Source organism: Myotis lucifugus, unplaced genomic scaffold (assembly GCF_000147115.1).
Source record: "Myotis lucifugus unplaced genomic scaffold, Myoluc2.0 scaffold_182, whole genome shotgun sequence".
Classification (NCBI taxonomy): Eukaryota; Metazoa; Chordata; class Mammalia; order Chiroptera; family Vespertilionidae; genus Myotis; species Myotis lucifugus.
The window spans coordinates 487,049-509,838 of record NW_005871230.1 but is presented as its reverse complement, the minus strand read 5'-3'; the positions used below and the strand labels follow the sequence as shown (position 1 = coordinate 509,838).

Sequence of the window (22,790 nt, the reverse complement as noted above, 5' to 3'; positions counted from 1 at the left end):
TCTCTGTGCTACTCACAGCCAGTCGGTTGGTTGGTTTCAGCAGTTTAGAACTAAACTGCTAAACTAATCAGCTAAACTTTAGCTGATCCATTTTGCACTCCACCTTCAGGCTTGCAGTTCTAAGCAGTATTGCTTCATTCTTCATGCTCCTTGACCTACAGCTTTTGGTAGAGGGTGAATCTGTTCTGCTTATTAAGTGCCACAGAAAAGTAGTTGATATGTTTGACTGGAGATTGGCTCCAGTTCAGTATGGGGAATTGGATGGCTTATATGCTGGCTCTGCCTCATTTTGGCTATCTTAACATGGGAAAGTTACTTAACCTCTGTGCTTACTAATCTCTAAACTAGGACTAATACTAGCACTAGCCTCATAGGAGAATCTAGAGCAGCGGTTCTCAACCTGTGGGTCGTGACCCCTTTGGGGGTCGAACGACCCTTTCACAGGGGTCGCCTAAGACCATCGGAAAACACATATATAATTACATATTGTTTTTGTGATTAATCACTATGCTTTAATTATGTTCAATTTGTAACAATGAAGTTGGGGGTCACCACAACATGAGGAAATGTATTAAAGGGTCGCGGCATTAGGAAGGTTGAAAACCACTGATCTAGAGGATTGAATGAATTAGCACAAGTCGGGCTCTTAGCACAGTGTCTGGCACCTAGTAAGAGCTCACAAAGGCTTGGCTGCCTTTATGATTATTATCTTCATTGCTTGTCCTTTTGTCCTTCTCCCCTCATACCATCTCAGATCGTTGCTGCTAAGATAGGCCTGTAATGTTTAGATGGAGAATATTGGTTGTGAATCTGTTGCATCTCAGTCTTGATGGCAAATGCCAGTTGTCCAGGGACCTCTGAAAAGAGGAAGGCACTTTTTGTTTTCTCCTAGTGTATTGTTAATCCTCATACAGCTTTTTTTTTTCTTTTTAATATGAACCAAGAGGTCATGGTTCTATTCCCGGTCAGGGCATATGCCTGGGTTGCAGGCTAGAGAGAGAGACACCAATGTGTGAGGGGATGACGCTGAATGATTCTCTCTCATCATCGATGTTTCTGTCTCTCCCTCTCCCTTCCTCTCTAAAACCAATAAAAAACAAACAAACAAAAAAACACAAGCACAAACTAGCATTTAAGGTAGGCTATTAAATCACATTGAGCTTCACTCTCCTGAACTCTTCCTGAAGTAGCTTTAATTTTAATCAAGGTATAGTTCTGTTTACAATCTTTTTTGTTTCCTTTTTATTGAATTTATTGGGGTGACACTGGTTAACAAAATTACACAGGTTTCAGGTGCACAATTCTGTAACATCATCTATACAATGTATTGTGTGTTCACCATTTATCCCTTCCATAACCTCCTCCACCTCCCTATCACCCTTCTCTCCAGCAATCACCACACTGTTGTCTGTGTCCATAATATTTTTTTATTTATCCTTTTTGCTATATTCCAGTTTATGCTGAGTAGCATGGAAAAAATTAAACAGATTTTGTGGGAGCCTGACACATTTCTTGAACAGTTAAGCAATTTAAGACAAGTGAGGTCTGTGCTTAATTACAATTGATCAGTGCACAAGTCATTTGTACATATGTATTCTCCAAGGGTGTCTACTTTGCCTGTCATTTGGTTTGTTTGTTTTAAATTTTAAAAATTTGCTTAGGCCGCAGGTTAATATTTAAGTCAGGCTAACTTGTTTTTGCCCATTATACACTTCTGACTTGGTTCTGATTGCCAATTTGTCTTCAGCTGGATACTGGGGCTGGCAAAGCTTACAGCATCAAATGACCCTTGAGTGGGGATCAGGTTGTTTTTTGCTTTATAAAGGAGGAAAAAAGGGAAGAAAGGTACTAGCTGTGCTTTCCTTCAGTTTATAGAATGAGTTCTTTATAAGGTTTTCTTGTACATTGCCTTTTTTCATATAGGGAGCCCAGAGAGCTTGTAGCTTTCATTAAGTCACTGGTAAGGAGTCAGTGAGTTCCCTGGGCATGGAATTTCTGAGGCTGGATTTCTCAAGGCCCCAGTACAAACTTCCTTTTAGTGCTCACACTTCTTGGAGGAGGTGAGAAAGTTTGCAAAGTCTTGAAGGGGGTTGGATCTAGGTTCTTCTCACCCAAAACTTTTTTTTTTTTCTTTTTTGGTCCCTCTTAAAAAGCAAAAAGTGCACATTTCTTCTGTGGAGAGCTCCTTAGGCTGTTAAACAACAGAAGGGAGAGGGGAACATTCTCAGCTACAGAGGAACATTTTCCTGACATTTGTGATGCTTGATGAGGACTCAGAGGGACCCAGAAGCTTCTCCCAGCCACTGAATTTGTTCACCGTTCTCTTCTCTGCCCCAGCTCTGAATTTTCTGATGCAAAATAGAAGAGGGATCAGAGTTGTTCTGTATTTTGTCTGTTTTGCAGTGAGTTCATATCTGTTGAAATTTGCTTGAAAACCGTGCAGTGGCCTGGAAGAGGTTTTGGGATCACAGGAGACTGACACAATCTCTTCTTTTGAATGTTCTTATGGAGGGAATATTTTTATTCCCAGATGTTAACTTCTCCTCAAGGGTATGGGATATGTTTGTCATGACATTCTTCTCTCACTTCCTGTATTGTTGCTCACGTCTTCATTGGGCTGTTCTCTGCTCTTTGTGACATACTGGGACAGTAAACCAGCTTCTGTCAGCATAGTAGTTCTTGGACTTGGGAAGGGGCTGACCAGCATAAAAAGAATGCCACGGAATACCTTTGGACATTGTAGAGCAGAACTGACACCTCAGTCAGGTTTGGGGTATCCTCTGCCATGTGCTAGATCCAGCCTCACTGTTACTTGTCCCCTGCTTGAGTTTCTAATTACCTTTCCTCCCCCTTCTCTCCTCTCCCCATATCTGCCTTAGGCACACCCCTCACTGCCCAGCTCTCCTGGAAGATAATGCTGCTGCTCTCTGTTCTGTGTCTCCCCTGGGTTATGCTAACGATGCGGTGGGATAGTTTCTGGTGAGTGGTGGTCCAGTGCTTGAAACTGAGCAGGCTGTGAGGTGCCTGCTGGAGTATGGATCCCAGCCCTTCCTCTTCTGGCTATGGGAACCTTGGGCAAGTCATTTCACCCCTCTCTGCCTCTATCCCTTACCTGGGAATTCATATACTTGCTTTCACAATGTGATGACAGTTAAATGAGCTAAGTGCTCAGAGTCATACTAGTGTGTTCAATGGTAATTGTTCAATAAATGCTTTTATATAGCTCCCTCAGATCTAATCTGGTGTTGACTTCTCTTATTTTAGATTCTTTTAACTATCTTGGAAGGTATTTGATAGGAAAATATGGGGAGATCCAACAATTCTAAAGGTTTTTAAGACTATGTGGATTGTCGAGAAAAAATCTTAGTGCTCCATATAGACATTTTTCGGTATTACAGTGACTTCATAAAAGCATTTACAACAGAGCCTGGAACTTTAAAAATTCTACAAATGTAACACTTTATTCCATTCAAAGTAATGTGACCATTATAATCACTCCTGCAGAGATGGTATTGGGATCAAGGGTCAGAGGCAGAGCTGGGGCTGGGACTCTGGTCTCTCAACTCCTGTTCTGCGGGCTAGAGATCCCAGAGGCTGAGATAACCACAGCTGTGCCTGCTCCTCTGGCCTCTGCTGTCTTATGGGGAGATGTGGCCTCTACGGACAAGGGGATCCTTTGTGACTACCTGGAATCAACAGATACCAGCTAGACTCAAAGTTAGGTCATCTCCATTTGGATGCTCTGCTGCCATCTTTCTGCCAGTAGACTCCAAGTCAGTTACCAAAACTCAATTCATCATGTTCCCTCTAACTTCTCCAGAGAATTTCCTCCTCTTATCAGTACCGTTGTTGTTCTTCCAGCCACATGCACTCTGAAGATAGGGTCGTGGTCAGATAGGGTTGAGCGTTGACCTATGACCCACACTGAAAAAGACTGTGAGGCTCTCCTCCATGAGGAGGCTCTCCCCTGGGCTCTCCTTTGTGATTTCTGGACCAGGCATTGTTGCCTGGATTCTTGTGGGAGCCTCTTAGTTAGTCCTTTCACTAAAACTCCACTCATCCTAACAAACATTGCATATTGATCGTCCTAGAGAGCAGTTTGTATTCACAGCTCTCTTCTCTACCCAGAAAGTTTCCGTCATGGCAGCATCTTTCAGATATTCTTAAATATAACTAAGACTTGATTGATGCCATCAACATGTCCTGTTATCCCTTTTTTCCAGAATTTGTGGGAGAGTCCTGGAAAAGAAGTTATTTTCGCTACTTTACCAAACCCAGATGCTTATTGAATTTTTTGAAAAAGTATGTATTTAGCCCAGGCTGGTTTGGCTCAGTGGTTGGAGCATCGGCCCGTGCACTGAAAGGTCATAGGTTCGATTCCTGGTCAAGGACACGTTCCTGAGTTGCAGATTCCCAGTCCTGGTCAGTCAGGGCACATTATCTTGGCTTTTTAGAAATACTTTTTGAAATATAAAAATCTAAGTTTTTATAAATAGGCCAGCCAGTGAATTCAACTGTTTTAAGAATAAGCTAGCTGGCTCTAGTGGTAAGTGGTGGTTGAAAGCCTCAACAAAATGCCTTTTCCTGATTGTTCAAGTTGGTGAAGATAACTCGTGATGATGGCAGAGTTCATGGTATTACACAGACAGGGATAATTATAAACCCAGAATTGCCAGCTCTGAGAGATGTAACTGATTTATGGCTTCTCTCCCTAGATTAAATCATGAGAACCCAAAGCCAGGCCTTGTTGGCAAGGCACAGGAGCCTCGGGCACAGTCAGCGTGGGCAGCACTGATTACATGCACTTATTCTGGGGATCAGGAGGCAGTCGGGACTCCACTGTGGCATATAGTTTGTGCAATTTTGCGATTTTTCTGAGAGAATGTGATGTTGATGAAACACAGCCCTCCTCTAGTGCTAGGGCCTATGGGACACCTCAATGAACAGTGGATGTAGTTCTTACAAATTCACCATTCAGCCTGGCCCATGTGGCTCAGTGGTTCAGCGTTGACCTATGACCCAGGAGGTTACGGTTTGATTCCCAATCAGGGCACATGCCTGAGTTGCAGGCTTCATCCCCAGTGTGGGACGTGCAGGAGGCAGCCAATCAATGATTTTCTGACATCATTGATGTTTCTGTCTTTATCACCCTCTCCCTTACTCTCTGAAATCAATAAAAATATATATTTTTAAAAATTCACCATTCAGGCTATGCTTCAGAGAAGCTGCTTCCAATCTGGTGATATGTTTGCTTCTGCTGGGCATGTTTACTTGGCCCTGTGGCTAGAGTACTCTGGCTTTGACAAGTGTGCTATTCACTGGGCCTATTTTTATAGCTCTGAAGCACCCTTGTCTAAAAATATTTCTTTCTGGCTAAGCATGTCTTCCACCCAGGCTAGAGAAATCATGGAGCTGAGGACATAACCTTCAAATAAAATTGTTTCCATTGCAGGATTGCTTGTCCTCAAGGACTTACAGTGTGTAGCTCACTATCATAGAGAACAAGAGTTCTCAATGGATTGATTTAAATCATGGTCAAAGTGCCAGCAAGAGTCTTTCTTACTTATTGTAAAAATAACATGTTTATGGGTCCAGGAAAAGAGTCCTGTTAACTTTTTGTGGTCCTCTCTTCTACTGCCTTCTCATTCTCAGAAAGTTGGAATAAATCGGGTGGTACTGTTGGGTAATTCAGGAATGAGTACAGAATCCTTGCATCCAGGACACATGAAATTCATTCCTAAATAAGAACCCTCAAGAAAATAATTATGTTCACATTGTGAGAGGAGGCCCTCAGTTACCCTGATGAAAACAGCCCTGGATCGTCAAAAGATCTAGTCTTACGTTGGCTTTTCCACCAGATATATTTGTTGTCACCATTTCCTGAGGGCCTGTCACCACCAGGCGTGGTCTAGGTACTCAGCAGACCAAGATGAATGACATTTAGTCAGGAGCCTAAAGTAAAAGAGTAGTGGAGATGACACTTAAGCAAGCGATCATACGCATTATGATGGGTGCAGTGGTAAGGTTATGTGGGGGTATTATAGGAGCATGAGGCACACAGAGCCTGGAGCTGAGAGGATCTTGGAATAAGGAAGCTTAGTATCTAGGGGTGATACTCAGGCATATTTAATGAGGTGAAGTTGGGGAGAAGGTGTGGACAGTGCAAAGGCCTGGAGGTGAGAGACGTAGCAGATGCAGGGAGCTACAGGCCTTGTGGTGGTGGAGTGCCAGGCAACAGTGAATGCTGTATCTGGAGAGGAGGTGGATCCCCATCCTGGAGGGCCTAGCACGTCAGGTGTAGGAACTTAAGTTTTATTCTGTGGTCGCAGGGAGCCTATGAAGAGTTTGATGGAGTAAGCAATCTAGACAGAACTACCTTTTACAGAATTACGTTTAGGTGGCACACTAGTGCCTGCATGTGATCTTAGGTTAATAATTTTTCTGCCTTAGTTTATGTGTTTTTTTTTCCTGAGTAAAATGAAGGTATTGTGCTAAATCAGATTAGTGGTCTTTGTTTTTTTATTGTGGTAAAAATACATACATAATATAAAATTTATCATTGTAACCGTTTAAAAATATACAGTCCAGTGGCATTTAAGTACATGCACATTCTTGGAAAGCTATCATGATCATCCATCTCCAGAACGCTCTTCATTTTGCAAAACCAAAACTCCATACCCATTAAACAACTCCCTGTCTCTCTTCTCCCCAGTCCCTGGCAAATACTGCTTCACCTTCTGTCTCTATGAATTTGTCTATTCTGAGTACTTCACCTAAGTGGAATCATACAGTATTTTCTGACTGACCTATTTCACCTAATATAATATCTTAACGGGTCATCTGTGTTGTAGCATGTGTCAATAATTTCCTTCCTTTTAAAAAATTTAGATATAATTACCAATATAACATAGTTATAGGTGTTCAACATAATGATTCCATATTTGTATATATTGAAAAGTGATCACCGTAATAAGTCTAGTTAATATCTCTCACCATATGTAGTTATAATTTTTTTTTCTTGTGATGAAATCTTTTAAAATCCACTCTCTTAGCAACTTTCAAATATTCAATATAGTATTATTAACTATATAGCTGGGAGTTTGTACTTTTTAACCCTCTTTGTTGCCCACTCCGTTGCCTCTGGCATCCACCAATCTGTTCTCTGTATCCATGAGCTCAGTTTGTTTGTTTTTAGATTCCACATATAAGTGAGATCTTATGGTATTTGTCTTTCTTTATCTGACCTATTTCACTCAGTATAAATGAAGCTGTCAAGGTCCATCAGTGTTACAAGGCAAGATTTACTACTCTTTTATGTCTGAAAATATTCTCTCTCTCTCTCTCTCTCCCTCTCTCTCCCTCTGTGTGTGTGTGTGTGTGTGTGTGTGTGTACACGTACAGATACACCACATTTCATTTATCCATTCATTCATCAATGGACACTGAGGTTGCTTCCATAGCTTCCATATCTTGGGTATTGTAAATGGTGCTGCAATGAACAGAGAGATACATGTATCTTTGTGAGTTAGTGCTCTCATTTTTTTTTTTTTAAAGTAGAATTGCTGGCTCATGTAGTAGTTATTTTTAATTTTTTGAGAAACTGTCATACTGTTTTTCATGGTAGCTGCACCAATCTACATTCCTTTCACCAATGCATAAGGGTTCTCTTTTCTCCACATCCTCTTCGACACTTATTTTTTGACTCTTTTTTTTAAAGGTGCTATCTCGTTGTTTAGATTTGCATTTTCCTAATGATTAGTGATATTGAGCACCTTTTCTTGTACGTCTTGGCCACCTGTATGTCTTGCTTGGAAAAATAACTATTTAGTTCCTCTGCCCATTTTTAAATTAGATTTATTTATTTATTTACTTATTCTTGCTGTTGAGTTGTATGAGTGCTTTTTATGTCTTGGATATTAACCTCTTATCAGATATATGATTTGCAAATATTCAGTATGTTACCTTTTCATTTTGTTGATGGTTTCCTTGGCTGTGCAGAAGTGTTTTAGTTTGATACAATCCCACTTGTTTATTTTAGTTTTTGTTGCCTTTGCTTTTGGTGTCAAATCCAAAAAATCATCACTAAGACCTATGTCCAGGAGCTTGTCTCCTATGTTTATTTCTAGGAGTTTAGTGACTTCAGGTCTTATATTCAGATTTTTGATCCAATTTGAGTTAATTTTTGTGTATGGTGTAATATAGTGGTCCAGTTGCATTCTATTGTATGTGACTGTCTAGCTTCCTGGACACCATTTGTTGAAGAGACTGTTCTTTCCCCATTGTATATTCTTGGCTGCTTTATCATAAATTAATTGACCATATATGTGTGGGCTTATTTTGGGGCTCTATATCTGTTCCATTGAGCTTTGTCTCTGTTTTTCTGCCAGTAGCATAGTGTTTTGATTACTATAGTTTTGTAATATAGTTTGAAATCAGGGCACATGATGTCTCCAGCTTTGTTCTTTCTCAAGATTGCTTTGGCTCTTTGAGGTCTTTCATGGTTCCATCTAAATTTTAGGATTGTTTGTTCTATTTCTGTAAAAAATTCCATTGGAATTTTTATAGGGATTGCTTTAACCTGTAGATTACTTTGGGTAGTATGGATATTTTAACAGTATTAATTCTTTTAGTCCATGAGAATATCTTTCCACTTATTTGTGTCTTCTTCAGTTTCTCTCACCAATGTCTTGTAGTTTTCTTATAAGATGTTTTATAATGTACAGGTCTTTTACCTCCTTGCATAAGTTTATTCCTAGGCATTTTATTCTTTTTGATGCAATTATAAATATAATTGTTTTCTTAGTTTCTCTTCCTGCTAGTTTGTTATTAGTGTACCAGAAGCCCGGTGCATGAAATTCGTGTCAGGGGTGGGGGTGGAGGGAGTGGTCCCTCAGCCTGCCCTGCACCCTCTTAAATCCGGGACCCCTCGGGGGATGTCCACAGGGATCGGGCCTAAACCAGCAGTCGGACATGCCTATAGCAATCTGGGACTGCTGGCTCCTAACTGCTCGCCTGCCTGCCTGTGTGATCGCCCCTAACCGCCTCTGCCTCGGCACCCCACCCGGGACCCAGGATTCCCTCCTCCTGTCAGCTGCAGGCACCCAGGACATGGGCTTCCCTCCCTCTGGCCGGCCACAGGCACCCAGGATCCAGGCCGGCTTCGCCCGGGTCAGCTGTAGATGCCCAGGACCGTGGGGCGTGCAGCTTTTCTCCGTCTCCTGGGCTGCAAGCGCTGGTGCCCAGGACTTCGGGGTGGGTGGCTTTTCTCCATCTCCCGGGCGGCAGGCTTTTTTCCGTCTCCCAGGCCGCAGGTGCTGGCGCCCGTGACTGCAGGGCAGGCGGCTTTGCCTGGGCCTGGCTTTGTCAGGAAGGACGTCCAGAAGATCGTTCGGAAAACATCTGGTCTAATTAGCATACTACCCTTTTAATAGTATAGATTAGAAATGCAGCATTTTTGTATATTGATTTGTATCCTGAAACTTTATAGATATTTTTTCTTCCTTTTTTTTTAGAAAATATTTTTTTATTGATTTTAGAGAGAAAGGAAGGGAGAGGGAGAGAGAAACATCAATGATGAAAGAGAATCATTGATCGGCCGCCTCCTGTACACCCCCAATGAGAATTGAGCCCACAACCTGAGTATGTGCCCAGACTGGGAATCAAACCTCTTGGTGCATGGGTCAGTGCTGAACTACTGAGCCATGCTGACTGGACTCTTTCTTCCCTTTTTAGGGTATAATATTCAATTGGAATATTTTTAATGCAATGATATTTCATTGCATGTATACACCACATTTTATTTAGCCATTCATCACTGATGGATACTTGGGTTGCTTCTACCTTTGGTGTTGTGAATAATGCTGCTATGAACATGGGTGTACAAATATCTATCAGAGGGGTCTTTTCATTCTTTTGGGTATATACCCAGAAGTGGGATTGATGAATCATATGGTAATTATTTTTAATTTTTTGAGGAATTGCTATACTGTATTCCACTGTGGCTGCACATTTTACATTTCTGTCAGCAGTGCACAAGGGTTTCAATTTTTCCACATCCTTGCCAACACTTATTTCCTATTTTTTTTTGTAATAGCCATCCTAGTGGGTGTGAATAGATCAGAGGTTTTTATACTATGCTCTAATGGACTTTAAGGATTCCATGAATTTCCTTTGTGGTTTCCAAACGCCTCTTCCCTGGTCTCTGTTTTACATGTTGTTTTCTGTTTGCATTCCTACGAAGAGGATTTTCTGGCTAAAAAAGTTTGGAAAGCCACCACACTGAATGATCTCTAGGGTATCTTCCTGCTGGAAAAGTCGATGGTTTTGATGATCTGTAACTAATAAACATGAACAATAAATGCTTTTGCCCATCTCTGACATTGCAGTAGTTGAGAAACAAAGGTGCCTCAGTGTCCTCAGTGTGAGAGAGAAGAAACCTGTGTTGGAGGGAGTGAACTTATGTGTCCGTGGCTACTCCTTGACCTGGTTCACACATGTGCCCTCAGAGAGGGACACAAACACAGGGTCAGCATGCCTCTGGCCTTGTCCACAGCCCCTTTGATAAAAGGTTTGGGACATATTCTCATGCTGGAGGGAACTAAGCATTAGTCCGGTTTTGAAGACACAGGGGTGGTCATACCGCTCAGTAGTTGGCTCCAGTTTCCCCTTTGCCTGGCATTTCAACCAACTGGGCCAAAAATTGGTTAATCTGCTCACCAAAATAACAGAGACTTTTGTACCTTATTTCCCCCCCACTTCATAATTGTCTAAAGACTTCGGTTATTAACTTTCTTTCTTTCCTTTCAAACTAATAATATGGTTTTCATAAATCTAAAATAACTTGAAGGGTATGTAAAATTTGTTATAGTTTCAAGCAATAAAAGCAGTCACAATTCCTTAAGAACTTACTCCTAAAATAATTGACACATTGAGTTTTTAAAAAATAGGTCTATTATTCATGTATTCTTTTCATGAATATTAAGTGTCTCCCATGTGCTAGACACTGGGCTGGGTGAAAGGTAAAATGTGATTGCTGCTCCTGAGGAGCTCACTGTTCAGAGAAAGAAATGTAAATATGAACAACCGACTGTAATAAAGGCACAGGTTGCCTACCTGTAATATCTGGGATGTTACATGGTACAGATGAAAGTTTTGGTGGTTTAAAACTTTAAGGTAAGGCTTTTAAACACTTATGACATATAGTAATGAAAAGGGGACATTAAAAAGTACATGTAACCTGGCCGGCATGGCTCAGAGTTTGAGCACCAACCTATGAACCATGGTCAGGGCACATGCCTGGGGTGTGGGCTTAGTCCCCAGTAGAGGGCATGTAGGAGACAGCCAGCCAATGATTCTCGCTCATCATTGATGTTTCTATCTCTCTGCCTCTCCCTTCCTCTCTGAAATGAATAAAAATATATATTTTAAAAAGTATATGTAAAAAAAGACATATGTATATATTGTACTATATATGTGTATATGACGTTTATATTTACTGGAAATTCTGGTGGGCTGCAGGTAGTGGTGTGCCAGAACCACACTACATTGGTTTTTGTGGCAACAGCAACTTCAGACTCTGAAGTGGATGATGCAGCATCTGTTTTAGAAAGGTCTCCAGGTATTATCTTGAGTTCATCATCAAAAGTTGATGTTGGTAAACTTTTCCATCTTTCCTCCTCAATACCTGGAATTTCTCCTACATACTGGTTGGTTAGTGACCTCTTTGCTGTGATTTTTTTCTAAATCCTCACCGGAGGATATTTTTTTCCACCGATTTTCTAGAGAGAGTGAAGGGAGGGAGGAGAGGGAGAGAGAAACATTGATGTGAAAGAGACACACCGATTGGTTGCCTCCTATTCCCACCGACTGGGCCAGTGATTGAACCTGCAACCGAGGCACTTGCCCTTGAGCAGGAATCGAACCCATGTGCCTTGGGTCCGTGGGCCAACGCTCTAACCACTGAGAAAACCAGCCAGGGCAGATTTGTGGGATTTTTCATAAAATAGCTTTTGTGTTACCATCCTAGGGGTTGGGCCACCATTATTACACAATTGAGTGGCATTTGGTGGCTCACACCAGCTTCACACTCTGTTATTTATTTTCTTTCAGTATTTGAAGGCCTGTATGAAAGATCTGCTATATCTGTAAATCAGTGGAAGCACAAGAGGAAGTGACCGCCTCTCCCAGAGGTTAAGAGAGGTTTCACTGAGGCAGAGATAGCCTGCGTTGGCTTGGCGTCTGAAGGATGAGTTGGAGTCCCCCAGGCAGCTCCTGTGGTGGGAGTCGCTTAGGCAGGGGCCCGGAGCCATGAACTAGCAGGGAAGGGGAAGCCTGGTGTGGCTGGAAGAGTACAGGCTCAGGTTACTACTCTGCAGCGTTAGGTAGTTAGTAGTTATTTATTAGACAACCATCATGTGCAAGGCATGTGATACATATTAGGGGCTATAAAGACCAAATCAATTTCTGCCATTGCAGGATTTTAAATCTAAGAGCAGAGATTGTTACACAAAGATCCAAATGACCCAGTTTACTTTGGTATAAAGTAACATAATAAGAGCAATAAAAATCTAGCTGTGAAGTTTCAAAAAGAGGAAAGAGTACATTCATTGGGGGGAAAAGCTTCATTGGAGCGTGTAGCGTTTGAAATGGGCCTTGAATAATGAATAGAGTTTCTTTGGACAGTAAGGGTGAAGTTAAAGGAAACGTTTTAGTTCAGTCAGATTATGACCCTCAGAAAAGTGGTACCATTAATGAAGTTCAAGAAGAACGGTTTCAGGGTCAAGATGATGACTGTAGCTTAGGACAGAAGATGCTGGTTTCAGTACATTTGGAATTATGAGGATGATTCCAGAAGGAAAAGATATAGAGACAGATGAAAAGAATATTGAAAGCAGAAACTTAAAAGATACCTTTGTTTAGAGGCTGAGAGGATTAAGAAAAGTCACTTAATATATCTCAAATGAATAGACAGAGATAAGAAATAGAGATAAGAAATGGAAGAGCTTTTCAGAAAAGAGGCCCTAGTTGGCAGTTTGCAGGCTGCACAAGGTGGAGCCAAAAACAGGCATTGGCTTTAGGAATCAGATCATTGATAAGTACCTGTGATCTCATCCAACGGTGGTGGTGGAGGAACCATGTTGCTAGAGTTTGTGAATTGCATGGCTCAGGAGAGAGTGGAGCACCTGATGTAGTGAGGAGCGCATCAGGTAGCAAGCATTGTGCCCCTTCCATGTGCCCAGCACTGGTCTGAGCACTTCAATCCTCACAACAAACCTGTGAGATGGGATCAGGAAACTATAGAGAGAGGCTGCATCATTTGCTCAAGGTCACGTAGTAAGTGGCTAAGCCCTGGGTTAAGCCTAGGAAGTCTGGTTCTGGAATTTGTGCTCCATACCCTGTGCCACTCTGGAGTTGAAGGACTTTGGTCAGAAAGCAAGGCCAGCTTCAGGTGGCTAAGGATGTTTGTGCTCACCCCACCCCCACCCCCACCCCCATCCCCGCCTGCTCCTTTTTTTTTTTACTTTCTTTTTTAAATGAAGAGCGATCCAAGCCTGTTTGTGAAAGTGGAGCGTCATAGAAGGGAAAACCTGAAAGTGGAAACCAGAAAGAGAACAAGTCTTGGGATCAGAAAGGTGTAAGTTCAAAAACAAAATAAAATACATTGTTTTAGGAGGCTGTACCTGGATCCAGTGTTAAGCCTCAGATTCTCGCTGGAGGAAGGGAACTGCCTAGAATAAAAATAACCAGCTGTTGTGATACATCAAGCACCTTTCTGGGAATTTAACATGTATTAACTCATTTAATCCTCCCAACAGCTCTATCACCTCATTTTTACAGATAAGACAGCCACAGAGGTTAAGAAGTGTTTCCTGTTTCACAGGCAGCAGATAGGCTCCAGAGTCCAGCCCCTTCCCAGCTCGAAGTGCCTCAGACTGTTCCCTTAGACCCAGCCATGCTTTTGGGGGTCAGGAACAGCCAGCATGGGAGGGCTCTGGATGCAGGCAGCCCTAGCTTCAGGTCCAGACTCTCAGTTTGCTGTGACAGTGCCTCCCCCAAAGGCTATATGGACACTCAACCACTGAGCCACGGACAGGACAAGAATGTGCATGTCTAACAAGTTCCCAGGTGGTGGTGATGCTGCTGGTCCAGGACCCACACTGGGAACCCCTGTCCTAGAGCCATGGGTGTTTAGGGGCTCTTTTGAGTCTTTAATGCTCACATGGAAACTGTGATTTGTCTGTATAGATGGTGTTCTTTGTCAGGTCATTTTTGCTGTGGATAGGACTGTGATTTGATTGAACCGAAGGCTGTTTATGTGTTACCAGCCGTGGGACTTTGGAAATGTTATTTAACCTCTTCAAAGCCCAGTTTCCTCATCTATAAAATGGAACATGATGCCAGTTTCATAAGGACTGCAAAGGTGTATTAGTAGGACTTTAATTTGGGGAGGAACTGACATGTGGTTATTTAGGAGGAATTTTTATTGTTATTATCACCGAGTCTATCATAGTTACTAAGTAAGGCAGGGAAAAAGAACACCAAAAAAATCAGTTCCATGACATTTCTATAAGGTAGCATTTTTTTATTATTGTCTATTGAAATCTGGTTGTCTTGACAAATCAGGTAGCATTCCTTGTACTCCTCCAACTAGGTTACAAGAAGACAAGTTCTGGAGCCAGGTTTTGGAACCTGGCTGCTCAGCCTCACAGCTGAGTGACCTTGGGTGAGTGATCCACCTCTCCAATTCTCTTTCTTCGTTTGCAAAATGAGGATGATGTCTTCTTCAACAGGGTTGTATTGATCAGAAATACAGTTGGAACATACAGCTATGTGCCCAGCCCACAGTAGGTCCTCAGTACAGGACACTTTCTTTTTGTTTCATTTAGCTTTTTTCTTGTTCTTGTTTTGTTAGTCTTCACCTGCGGATATTTTTTCCATTGATTTTCAGAGAGTAGAAGGGGTGGGTGAAGAGAGAGAGAAAGAGAGAGAGAGAGAAATATCTATGTGAGAGAGAGACATCTATTGGTTGCCTCTCACACTCAGCAGGCTGGGGATTGAACCTGCAATCCAGGTAGTGCCCTTGACCTGGAATTTTGAACCTGTGACCCTTCAGTGCACGGGCCGATGGTCTAACCACTGAGCAATGCTGGCCAGGGCTGGCTTTTTTTCTTTTTAAAGGCCTATGTTCTTTCTGTTAGAGGAGGGTAGGTAGGGACTGTTGCCTCTACTAGTATAAGCCCTCCCAGCTCTTGGGGAGAAACAAAACTATTAAAGTTTCAGAAATGAGATGGCCTCTAAGTGGCCTGTGGCTGGCTAGCCATGCTTAAGGCTGCCTCAGTTGTTTGAGCCAGTCTGAGACAAAAGTCACACAGCTGTCAGGGCTGACATGGATTGTGTGGGGGAAGGGACAGATTGCTTGCATCCTGAGTACATCCTGTGATAGGCCATTTAGACACACAGTAGGAGAGGAATACCAACCCCAACATTGACCCCCATAATCCTATGGATATTTTATTAAGTATCTAATGTGTACCAGGCAGTGAGCTAGATATGCTTCATTCATCACTGATTCATTCAGCAACTGTGCATTGAGTGTTCACTGTGGGCTGGCACTGGGGTTTGCAAGGATGAAGTTGCCCTCAGGGTATTGCCAACCTTGTGTCCCCAGGATATGACTGCAAGAAATGATTGCAAGGAACTTGAGCATTAGCTTGGGTTCCTCTCTGCAGGTGGGTGGGATGAAAATGCTGCTCTAACTTGAAATCACTTTGAGTTATGCTATTATGGTAGTTTATTGCTATGTAATAAATTGTGGCCTGCACAACAGCGCTTCACCGTAAAATGATGGAGAGTTAAATTTTCTCTTTTTTAAAATTTTTTATTGAATTTATTGGAGTGACATTGGTTAGTAAAACATATAGGTTTCAGGTATACAATTCTATAATACAACATCTGCATATTGTATTGTGTGATCATCACCCCAATTCAAATCTTCTTACATCATCACCATTTATCCCCCAATACCTTCTTCTACCTCCCTTCACGCACCCCCCTACCACCCCGCCCCACCCAATATCTCTTTTTCTCCTGTCTTTTCATCATTCAGACCAACCATATCCACTTTGGGTTGAAACTGGGATGTCCTTTTCCCCTATGTCTTGGAATAACTACACCGTAAGATTTCCTTTGTATTTTCCTAAACCAAGGAAAGAAAAGCTAAAGTAGAAAAGGTTTACAAAAAATTTAAAAACCTGCCAGGGATAACTATTTAGAGCATACAAGTGTTGCTTTCTCACTAGACCAGAAATACCAGTTTAGACATTTTGGAGAGTCCAGAATTGTAGAAAGTGCTCCAGTGACTTGAGGTAGGGAGAAACATTGAGCTGAGTTCCACGAGAGCAGCTTCTTCCACTGTGCGTGCGGCTCCAGGAAGTTTTGCAGAAACGGGGAAAGAAAAGCTGCCGCCTCTCTCTGTTAGGTTTGGCCCCTGCTTTCACCTCTTCTGGGTGAGAGGGGAAAATTAGCAAATGTTTCAAATACTCTGTCACTTTCACATGGTCATCTGACATTTGCACTTGGCTCTCTTGAAGGTCACCTTGAATTAATAGTTGTTTTTTTGGCCAGTGTCTACCTATGTGTGTTGTCTGGAGTGTGCTCATTCAGACCCCGGGTGAAGCCAGGTAGTGACAGAACGGCCCAGTCTTCTCGTGGGGAGGTGGGGGCAGTTTATCAGAGAGACTTCGGATACGAGTGGAAAGTCAGCATTTAGCATGATTTTTCCTGGTTGAATTTTATTGTTCTATAACGTCTCTTGGTTTACTTGAATATTTGAGGGTGCTTCCTCTCCAGGTTTGGTTCTGCTTACACCTTTAAAACCAGTAACCATAAGGCTAGTATTATGGCTCCTCAACAACAACAACAACAACAACAACAACAAAATGTCTGTCACTATCACAATCAAACAGGACGATGATAACTTTGAAAGTGTCTTTCTAGAAAAACGGTGCGATGTCACCTCTCTTGCTTGTTCTGCCCCCCTCTTTAAGGTTAGTACTTTATGAAGCTGGCCCGTTCCAGGTGTACTCCTCTTATCCAGCCTTCTGCGATCTGCTGCCTGATGGGATTCTCACCGTGGCAGTTTTTATTTTATTTGACAATCCATGTTTGGAACCATATAGTTTGATTTTCATATTTTCTAAGTGAAATCACAATGTCTCTAAGTAACAGGACTCTGCCCTCATTCCCCCCCGCCCCTCTGTTTCCTTCAGTGTTGGTCTCATCTTGTGCCAGATGTGCTTGAATTCCCCTATTCCCCAACACCTTGAGGAGCAAAAACGCCTGAGTGATGCGTGCTGCAGGGGAAGTGAGGGACATGGGCTGGGACCAGGCAGCTGGGAAGCGGAGAACTAATGTCTGGCCTTGCTAGGATGATCTAGGTTCGAGGTTAAAAGGAACAAAGTGAAAGTCACTTGTGTCATTCCAGAGGGACTGTCAGAACACAGGAGCCAAAACAAAAGTAGGAGGTTCGCCAGCCAGCACCCTGCTTGCCGCAGCCTTGCAGAGGATGTACATTCGGCAGTCACCCCGCCCCTCTTCAGCTGCTCCCCAGGGGTGCCTGTCTCAAAGCAGGTTGATTTCATCACCAGCTCCATCTGGAATTTGAGATTTATTTTCTTAGTTTCTGTGTCAGGGTTCACCACCAACATCCCTTTGCTCCCCCTCCCCACCGCCCCCCCAGATTTGGTTATTTACTACAAGGGCTCACAGCCTGCCCTCCATGTCTGCTGGTTATGCATCCTCGGATTTAACCAACCTCAGATAAAAAATATTCAGAAAAAAAATTCCAGAAAGTTGATCCTTAAACGATCAGTATAACAACTATTTGCATAGCATTTACATTGCATTTGGCATTACAAGTAATCTAGAGATCATTTAAAGCAGCAGTTGCCAACCTGTGGTCCGTGGACCGCTGGTGGTCTGTGAGGTCTGAAAGGTTGGCGACCGCTGATTTAAAGTACGCTGAATGGTGTGCATAGGTTCTATGCAAATGCTACATCATTTTAATAAGGGACTTGAGCATCTGTGGATTTTGGTAGCCACAGCGGGTCCTGGAGTGAATCTTCTCATGGATACTAGAGACCCAGGGATGACTAGAGTCTCTTATGGCTGTAATTTGTTACAGCCATAAATCAGCAAGGGGAAAGGCTACTGGGGTAAAGTCTGGAGTGACCATTCCCCAGCCTCCAGAGTCCTCTTCCAGTGGAGTCACATAGGACACACTTAATTCCTCCAGCACCAAGTTGTGACAGCACGTATGAAGTGCTGTCTACCAGGCACACTCATTAGAGCAATGGTTCTCAATCTTCTGGCCTTTAAATACAGTTCCTCATGTTGTGACCCAACCATAAAATTATTTTCATTGCTACTTCATAACTGTAATGTTGCTACTGTTATGAATTGTAATGTAAGTATTTGATATGCAGGATGGTCTTAGGCGACCCCTGTGAAAGGGTCGTTCGACCGCCAAAGGGGTCGTGACACACAGGTTGAGTACCGCTGCATTAGAGACTCAGAGCCCTGGGTTTTTATTAGGGCTGGTCACATAGGCATCCTCTACCTAGCAAGTACTAGAATTCCTAGCTCAGAAGGAAAGCAGGTGTTCAGCATAAACCACGCTGCAGAGTCCAGGTGCAGCAAGCCTTTCTTATCAGGGAATGGTGGGAGCCCTCCCTAAGTCTGAGTTTCCTGATGCAGCCAAGGGCGTAGACAGTCTCAGGCCTGCTACATGGTCTTTATACAGTTTCTAAAGTTGCTCTCACTTTTTACTTTGAATTTGTTGAATTGGACTTTCACATTTGTGTCCAGTGATTGAGATGTTGGCTAGATGGGCCTTGGTCTGTCATTGCTTAGGGCAGCCTTGGGCAAACTACGGCCCGCGGGCCGGATCCGGCCCATTTGAAATGAATAAAACTAAAAAAAAAAAAAGACCGTACCCTTTTATATAATGATGTTTACTTTGAATTTATATTAGTTCACACAAACACTCCATCCATGCTTTTGTTCCGGCCCTCCGGTCCAGTTTAAGAACCCATTGTGGCCCTCGAGTCAAAAAGTTTGCCCACCCCTGGCTTAGGGGGAACTGTTGTCTGGGTCAGTGGGTGTTTTGCTTTCTGGACTTGGTTTTACTTTGACGGTGCTGCCTGCCTGCTTGCAGCCTGGGCTTCTGCTCAGAGGGCAAGTTGACTGACTGCCTCTGCCCTTTTATCAAGATGACTCATGCCCCCTTCACCCCTTTGCCCTGCTGGGCTTATCAGACTGTCTGGTCCTGGCAGACTTCCTTCTCTTGGTTCCTAGGTGGGCTTGGATACTGTCTCCTGGCTCCACAGGCATGGACTTGCAGCTGTCTGAGGAGAAGCGGGGGTGGGGGAGAATTGTAATTAACGCCCATTTAAAACCTGTTTTGCCATTTTTAAAAGTATTCTTTGGAAATCTGTCTTTGGGATTTGCACCTCTGTGCCTTTGAGTTTTGTTCTTCTGTTTCTTCTTTTTTTTCCTTTTTGTTTTTTTTCTTTGAGTTTTAGCTGCCTGGTTTCACAAATCTCACATCTTACGGAGGTTTAGAATTACATACAGTTGACCCTTGTACAATGTGGTGGTTAGAAGTGCAGTCAAAGATTCATGTATAACTTTTGACTCCCCAAATCTTAACTAATCTTAATAGCCCACTGGCAGCCTTACCAATAACATAAACAGTCGATTAACACATATTTTGTATGTGTGTTATATACTGTGGCCTTGCAATAAATAGAGGAAAGAAAATGTTATTAAGAAAATCATAAGGAAGAGAAAATACATTTGCAGTATTTATGGGAAAAAATCCACGCGTAAGTGGACCAGTGAAGTTTAAACCCATGTTGTTCAAGGGTCAGCTGTTCTCTTTTCTGTCATCTCCGGGCAGGTTCATTCTCGCTGACCTGCCTCTCTCCTATGAGCCTTGATTCCTCAGAAGCTCCCAAGCAATGGCTCTGCAAGGCTTCTCACACCCAGAGAGGGCATCTCAGTGTGTGGACTCTTGTGTCATTTATGTTTGCATCAGGTCACATGTGCCCTGTTACTTATGGCTTGAACTCATTCACTTACAACACCTGCCTCTGATGTGACCAGATCTATTTTTAGCCACACCAACCATTCCACAGTCTTGGCCAAAGCTATGGGCAAACTGTGATGACATAGGGACTGTGGCTGAACTAAGCTGGTTGCTTTCAAACTTGTGGCAGTTTCACTAAAGTGCCCTCAGGATTCGGCTACAGTGGGCATGGGGAATGGAGGGGAATTGCCCTCCTAAATGGGAGTCTTGTCACTAAATAACCCTTGGGGACAAGAGTCTTTTTGCACCATTACTAGAGTTTAAGTCTTACCTCTTGGTGATGCAAGGACTGCAGAAGAGCAGAGCCCAGGCGTTGAGCTGTGCAGAACGTGCCGGCTCTGAGGACGGATGTGGGGGACCATTGAGCATTAGAATATGGCTAGTGCAGCTGAGGAACTGAAATTAAAATACATTTTTTTCAATTACAGTTTACATTCATTATTTTGTATTAGTTTCAGATGTATAGCATAGTAGTTAGACAATCATATACTGAAGAATTAGATCTTTAATTTTACTTAATTTCAATTAATTTCAGTAGCTACATGTTGCTTGTAGCTTTGGTGTTGTACAGGGCAGTGCAGGAGGTAATTGTAGTGTGACCTTTGGAACTTTGATTTAGACGGCAGGTTTTGAGCATTTTTCATTCACATAAAGGGTTTAGAACAGCGCCTGGCGAGAGCTGTGTTGTTTTTTTTTTTTTTTAATTAAATCTTTATTGTTCAGATTATTACATTTGTTCGTATTTTGACTAGAATGTGGAATATGAACCTCTATATTTAGCTTTTATATTTTATTTTCTAAACAAAATTATTATTATTATTTTTTTGCTTTAGGTTGCTGCAGCAACTGGCCACACAGTAGTGTTGGTGGACCAGGCAGAGGACATCCTGGCAAAATCCAAAAAGGGAATTGAGGAAAGCCTTAAGAAAATAGCCAAGAAGAAGTTTGCAGAAAACCCCCAGGTAATTTCTTGTTCTCAGCATCCTCAAGACCAGTCCTCTGACCACTTCACATTCTTGGAGGAAGGGTGAGGTGCTGGCCTTTGCTTACTTTTTCAGTTTGTTTATGTAAAACACATTTCTCCAAAACTTTAGACCAATATAATAACATAATCACTAAACATACAGGGGAGACTGGTTAAAAAACAGGAGAAGTAAATAACCACATTGTTGGGTGGGATTTGAGGTTCAGGAGAAAGTTCTGCAGGTAGTGAACTCATTCTGTCCACAGAGTTTAAGATTGAATGACACCTATTTAGTTATAAGGACGCACGAGAGAAAAACAGAAAGATAATTCTCATACTTGTAAGTTAAAAAGAGAATGAGATCATAAATACTGTGTTTTGATAGAAACTTTCGGTTGCTTAGGTAACATGTAATGCCTGTTATTGATGTACTTGCAAGAGAGGAAAATACAGAGTCATTGTCACTTCCAGCAGCAGCAGAGGCTCGAGAACTTGAGGAAGGCCTGGAAGGCCAGGGTTCTGGTTCACTGACTCCTTTTCAATGGACCTTCACAAGTTATTAGAAATACTGCAGAAGTCACCCCAGTGAGTCTTTGCTTACCTTTGTCACCTTGTTAAAGTTGCGTAGGGTTGGTTTCCTTGGGGCTTGAATGGAAATTCTCCATATACAGGCAGAGAAGAGTGCAGGTGGGGATTTTGTTCTTTTTCATCTGAGGTATCCACAAGGATGTGTCTAGGTCCCTTTAAAAATCTTTTTATTGCCCTGGCCAGGTGGGTCAGTTGATTGGAGCGTCATCCCATACACCAAAAAAGGTGGTGGGTTCGATTTCTAGTCAGGACACATACCTAGGCTGCAGGCTCGATCCTTGGTTAGGAGGCAACTGATAAACGTTTATGTTTCACGTCCATGTTTCTCTCTCTCTCTGTCTCAGATCAATAATAATAATAAAAAAAAATCCTTGGGTGAGGATTAAAAGAAAAAAAATTTTATTGTGATAAATCCATTTAAGAAAAAATTTGCCATTTTAACTCAGTGACTTTAATTAATTCACACTGTTATACAACCATTACCACTGTTTGTAAAACTTTTTCATCTCTCCAAAGACTGTACCCATTAAACAATAATTCCCCATTCCCTTCTTCCCCAGTCTCTCTTAACCTCCAGTCTTTCTGTCTGTCTGAATTTACCTATTATAGAAACCTCAGTAAGTGAAATCATACCATATTTGTCTTTCATTTGGTATAATTCTTCAAGGCCCATCTATGAACTTCATTCCTTTTTATGACTGAATAATATTCCATTGTATGTGTATACCACATTTTGTTTATCCATTCACTTGTGAGTGGATACCTGATTGTTTGTTTGTTTTTTACCTTTTGGCTATTATGAATAACTAGAGGCCGGGTGCACAAAAATTTGTGCACTCAGGAGGGGAGGAGGGGTCACCCAGCCTGGCCTGTGCCCTCTCGAAGTCTGGGACCCCTCGGGAGATAATGACCTGCTGGCTTAGGCCTGCTCCCGGGTGGCAGAGGGCACGCCCAATCCCTAGGTGCAGCCCCTGGTGGGGCTCAGAGCAGGGCCGATTGGGGAGTTGGGGCGCTGCCCCATCATGCACAGAGCAGGGCGGATCAGGAGGTTGCGATGCCACCCTCAGTCACGCTCAGGGTAGGACCGATTGG

General features: G+C 42.5%; 1 protein-coding gene across 3 annotated transcripts in view; it reads left to right on the top strand.

Annotated features, from left to right (window-relative positions):
- Window positions 1-22,790, top strand: part of HADH (hydroxyacyl-CoA dehydrogenase) — a 46,326-nt gene that overhangs the window by 2,442 nt on the left and 21,094 nt on the right. For all 3 annotated transcript variants that reach the window (XM_023760452.1, XM_023760451.1, XM_006096584.3), the window contains exon 2: window positions 20,980-21,108. In XM_023760452.1, coding sequence (XP_023616220.1) covers window positions 20,980-21,108 — 129 coding nt within the window. The remainder of the gene's footprint in view (window positions 1-20,979; window positions 21,109-22,790) is intronic.